Source organism: Malurus melanocephalus, unplaced genomic scaffold (genome assembly GCF_030028575.1).
Source record: "Malurus melanocephalus ecotype Western Australia unplaced genomic scaffold, MMel_1.1 scaffold_1905, whole genome shotgun sequence".
NCBI lineage: Eukaryota > Metazoa > Chordata > Aves > Passeriformes > Maluridae > Malurus > Malurus melanocephalus.
Genome location: NW_026625137.1, coordinates 11,666 through 16,979, shown reverse-complemented (window position 1 = coordinate 16,979; position 5,314 = coordinate 11,666). Strand labels below are relative to the sequence as shown.

General features: G+C 48.8%; 1 protein-coding gene across 1 annotated transcript in view; it reads left to right on the top strand.

The window, feature by feature from the left end:
- Positions 1-1,918: 1,918 nt before the first annotated feature.
- The window catches only part of LOC130587434 (photoreceptor ankyrin repeat protein-like), a 7,037-nt gene continuing 3,641 nt past the window's right edge, over positions 1,919-5,314 (top strand). The window contains exons 1-2 of the mRNA XM_057388405.1: positions 1,919-2,242; positions 3,397-3,526. Of these exons, the coding sequence (XP_057244388.1) occupies positions 1,919-2,242; positions 3,397-3,526 (454 nt within the window). The remainder of the gene's footprint in view (positions 2,243-3,396; positions 3,527-5,314) is intronic.

Below are 5,314 nucleotides of genomic sequence, written 5' to 3'. Positions count from 1 at the left end.
GGGGGAATTCCCAAGGATTTTGGGGAAATGCCAAAGGATTTTGGAGAAATTGCCAAGGATTTTGGGCAGGATTTCCAAGGATTTTTGAGGAAATTCCCAAGGATTTTGGGCAAATTTCCAAGGATTTTTGAGAAATTCCCAAGGATTTTGGGAAAATCCCCACTGTTTCTCCCACCGTGCCACACACGGGGGGATGCTTCTGTCTCGGGGTGACAGAGCACGCACCCCAGTGTGAATTCCCAAATTTCCAAGTGTTTTGGGGAAATTCCCAAGGATTTGGAGAAATTCCCACCGATTTTGCATGAGGAGGCTGATCCCCTCTCGGGGTGTGACAGCACCCAGACACCCCCAGTGTGAGGGTTTGATGGGACTGGGATTGCCGGAGGTTGGGAGGGACAAGGGGACATGCAGCCGGTCCCCATGGGATCACCGGAGTTTTGGAGGGACAAGGGACACTCAGACTGTCCCCACGGGGTCACCGGAGGTTGGGAAGGACAAGGGACATCCAGGCGGGATCACCGAAGCCTGGGAGGGACAAATGACACGCAGCCGATCCCCAGGGGATCGCTGGAATTTGGGGAGGGACAAGGGACATCCAGTCGGTCCCCAAAGGATCACGGAAGCTGAGGAGGGCCAAGGGGACACCCAGCCGGTCCCTATGGGATTTCCAGAGGTTTGGAGGGACAAGAGACACCCACCGGTCCCCACACTAAAGCCTGGGAGGGACAAGGGACATCCAGGCGGTTCCCACGGGATTTCCAGAGATTGGGGAGGGACAAGGGACACCCAGCTGTGAGATCACTGAAGCTGGGGAGGGACAAGGGACATCCAGCCGGTCCCCATGGGATTGTCGGACGTTGGGAGGGACAAGTGACACCCAGCCGGTCCCCCCGGGATCTCCCGAGGTTTGGAAGGACAGGTGACACCCAGGCGGTCCCCACACTGAAGTCTGGGAGGGACAAGTGACACCCAGGCGGTCCCCATGGGATTTCCAGAGGTTGGGAGGGACAAGTGACACCCAGCCGGTCCCCATGGGATTGTCGGACATTGGGAGGGAAAAGGGACACCCAGGCAGTCCCCACCTCTCTGTGTGACAAGTGACACCCAACCGGTCCCCATGGGATCCCCCGTGATTTGGAGAGACAAGTGAGACCCAGACAGGATCACCGAAACCTGGGAGGCACAAGTGACACCCAGGCGGTCCCCACGGGATCGCTGGAATTTGGGGAGGGACAAGTGACACCCAGCCGGTCCCCACGGGATTTCCAGAGGTTTGGATTGACAAATGACACCCAGGCGGGATCCCCCGAGGTTTGGAAGGACAAGTGACACCCAGGCGGTCCCCACGGAATCACCGGAGGTTGGGAAGGAAAAGTGACACCCAGCCGTGGGACCAGTGAAGCCTGGGAGGGACAAATGACACCCAGCTGGTCCCCAGAGGATCGCGGGAGGGACAAGGGGACACCCAGCCTGTCCCCACGGCATCTCCCGAGGTTTCGAGGGACAAGGGACACCGAGCTGGTCCCCATACGATCTCCAGAGGTTGGGAGGGACAAGTGACACCCAACCGGTCCCCATGGGATCACCGGAGTTTTGGAGGGACAAGTAAGTGACACCCAGGCGGGGTCCTCCGAGGTTTGGAAGGACAAGTGCCACCCAGCCGGTCCCCACCGCTCCATGTGACAAGTGACACCCAGCCGGTCCCCACCCACTCCCCGTGTGACAAATGACACCCAGGCGGGATCCCCCGAGGTTTCGAGTGACAAGTGCCACCCAGCCGGTCCCCACTCACTCTCCCCATCCTCCCACCAGGATCCTCCACCCCGAACTCCCCCTCTCCTCCCGGGATAATCCATCCCCGCACCCCCGGCACCGCTCGGGACTAACTAAGCCGGGCTTACTCTCCCCTCCAGGCCGGATGACCGATGCCTGCAGCGCAACACAACGCTCCGCATCCCCCTCTGCCAGCCTGGATGCCTCCGACCCGGAGCTGCACTACGAGGATGAGGATGAAGATGAAGATGCACAAACATCCTCGCAATCCTCGGAACCGTCGGACAGCAGCAGCGTTTTTTCCGACGATTCGGTTTATCCGTGCTACGAGCCGAGCCCGGGGGAGGAGGGCAGCGAGGGGCTCACGCTGTACCAGTGCTGTGCCAGGAATGATGCCAGGCTGGTGTGGGAGCGGCTGGAGCGAGGAGTGACCAGAGGAGAGGCCACCGAGATGGACATCAACGGCAGGGTGAGTGTTGGGGTTGGAAATCCTGAAAAAAGATATTTTTTAAATTTTTTTTATTTTTTTTAAATTTTTTTTTCTTTTTTTTCTTTTTTTTTTTTTTTTTTTCCCTTTTTTTTTTTTTTTTTTTTTTTTTTTTTGGAAAATAGGGAAATTATGGAGGATGTGGGGGGTGGTAAACCAGGCTGGGGTTGGTTCGAGTTTTGTTGGGATTTTATAAGCTCAGTTTTATGAGCAAATCAGATCCAAATTCTCCAATTGCACCTTCAGGTGGTGACGTCAATCTCTCCGAGTTTTCTCCCCTCAATTCTTAATTTTTTACGTATTTTGGGGCTCTGAGCAGTGAGGGATCCTCAAATTTCGGGCCTGGAGAGGGATTGTTTTTCCTAAAGATGCRAGAACAGTTTTAATGCAGTGCACGCCGGAGAAATATGAAAATAATGACAATAGAAAGCATGAAATAATGAAATAATAGAAAGTATAAAATAATGAAAATAGAAAGTATGAAATAATAGAAAGTACAAAATAATGAAAATAGAAAATATGAAATAATGAAAATAGAAAGTATGAAATAATAGAAAGTATGAAATAATGACAATAGAAAGTACGAAATAATGAAAATAGAAAGTATAGAATAATGAAAAGAGAAAGTACAAAATAATGAAAATAGAAAATATAAAATAATGACAATAGAAAGTATAAAATAATGAAAATAGAAAGTATGAAATAATAGAAAGTAGGAAATAATGAAAATAGAAAGTATAAAATAATGACACTAGAAAGTATAAAATAATGAAAATAATGACAGCAGAAAGTACGAAATAATGAAAATAGAAAATACAAAATAATAAAAATAGAAAGTATAAAATATTGAAAATAGAAAGTATGAAATAATGAAACTAGTATAAAATAATGAAAATATAAAGTATAAAATAACAAAAATAGAAAGTATAAAATAATGAAAATAGAAAGTACAAAATAATGAAAATATAAAATATAAAATATAAAATAATGACACTAGAAAGTATAAAATAATGACAACAGAAAGTATAAAATAATGAAAATAGAAAGTATAAAATAATGACGAAATAATGAAAATAGAAAGTACAAAATAACAAAAATAAAGAAGGTAAAAATGCTGAGCGCGGTTCCTTCCCCAGAACGGGCTGATGCTCGCCTGCTCCAAGGGATTCGTGGACATCGTGCCCCTCTTGCAGAGCTGCCCCTACATCGACGTCAACCAACAGGACAACGACGGCAACACGGCCCTGATGATGGCTGCGCAGGCAGGTCAGCCCGAAAGGAGGGGTGCGACCCCTGTGTGTCCCCAAAAAAACCCTAAAATGGCTTATTGTGATCACAAAACGCTAAAATGTGCTGTTGTGATCACAAAACGTCCTATTGTAACCCCCCAAAACCCTAAAATGTCCTGTTGTGATCACAAAACACTAAAATGTCCTATTGTGACCCCAAAACGTCCTGTTGTGACCCCCAAAACCCCAAAATATCCTATTGTGACCCTAAAGTGTCTTATTGTGACCCCTCAAACCCTAAAATGTGCTATTGTGATCACAAAACCCTAAAATGTCCTATTGTGATCACAAAAAACATAAAATGTCCTATTGTGACCCCCAAAATATCCTACTGTGACCCCCAAAACCCCAACATATCCTATTGTGACCCTAAAGTGTCCTATTGTGACCCTCCAAACCCTAAAATGTCCTATTGAGACCCCAAAAAACCTGAAAATGTCCTACTGTGATGCCAGAATATCCTACCGTGACCCCCCAAAACCCTAAAATGTCCAATTGTGACCCCAAAAAAGCCCAAAACCCTTGAATTGAACCCTTTTCAATCGCGTTCCCCTCGAGTTCCATCCTCTCCTTTTCAATCCCTCTCCTGATGAATCTTTTCAATCCCATTCCCTTCAAGTTCCTGGCGAACCCTTTTCAATTCCACTTCCCTCGAGCTGCTGTGAACCTTTTTCAATGCTGCTCCTGCGAACACTTTCAATCACGCTCCCCTCGAGTTTCTGCAAACCCTTTTCAATCCCGTTCCCCTGGAGCTCCATCCTCACCTTTTCAATCCCGCTCCTGACGAACCCTTTTCAATCCCATTCCCCTCAAGTTCCTGGTGAACCCTTTTCAATCGCGCTCCCCTTGAGTTCCCGCGAACCCTTTTTAATCCCACTCCCTCCAGTTCCTGCAATCCCTTTTCAATCCCACTGCCCCCGAGCTCCATCCTCACATCCTCAATCCCACTCCCCTCGAGTTCCTGTGAACTTTTTCAGTCGCGCTCCCCTCGAGTTCCTACGATCCTTTTTCAATTCTATACTCCCTCGAGCTCCTGCGAACCCTTTTCAATCCCACTCCTCTGAATCCTTTTCAACCCCACTCCCCTCGAGCTCCATCCTCATTTTTTCAATCCCATTCCCCTCCAGCTCCTATGAACCCTTTTCAATCCCATTTCCTCGAATTCCCATCCTCCCCCTTTCAATCCCACTCCTGCAAACCCTTTTCAATCCTGTTCCCTCGATCTCCTGCGAATCCTTTTCCATCCCATTCCCTCGAGTTCCTGTGAACCCTTTTCAACCCCACTCCCTCTAGTTCCCATCCTCTCCTTTTTAATCCCACTCCTACAAACCCTTTTCAATCCCACACTCCTCGAGCTCCATCCTCACCTTTTCAATTGCGCTCCCCTCGAGTTCCCATGAATCCTTTTCAATCGAGCTCTCCTGGAGCTCCATCGTCACCTTTTCAATCCCTCTCCTGACGATCCCTTTTCCATCCCATTCCCCTCAAGCTCCATCCTCACCTTTTCAACCCCACTTCCCTTGAGTTCCTGCACCTCCACCCTCACCTTTGTCCCCTGCACCCTCACCTTTGTCCCTTCCATCCTCACCTTTGTCCCCTCCATCCTCACCTTTGTCCCTTCCATCCTCACCTTTGTCCCCTCCATCCTCACCTTTGTCCCCTCCATCCTCACCTTTGTCCCCTCCACCCTCACCTTTGTCCCCTCCATCCTCACCTTTGTCCCCTCCACCCTCACCTTTGTCCCCTCCATCCTCACCTTTGTCCC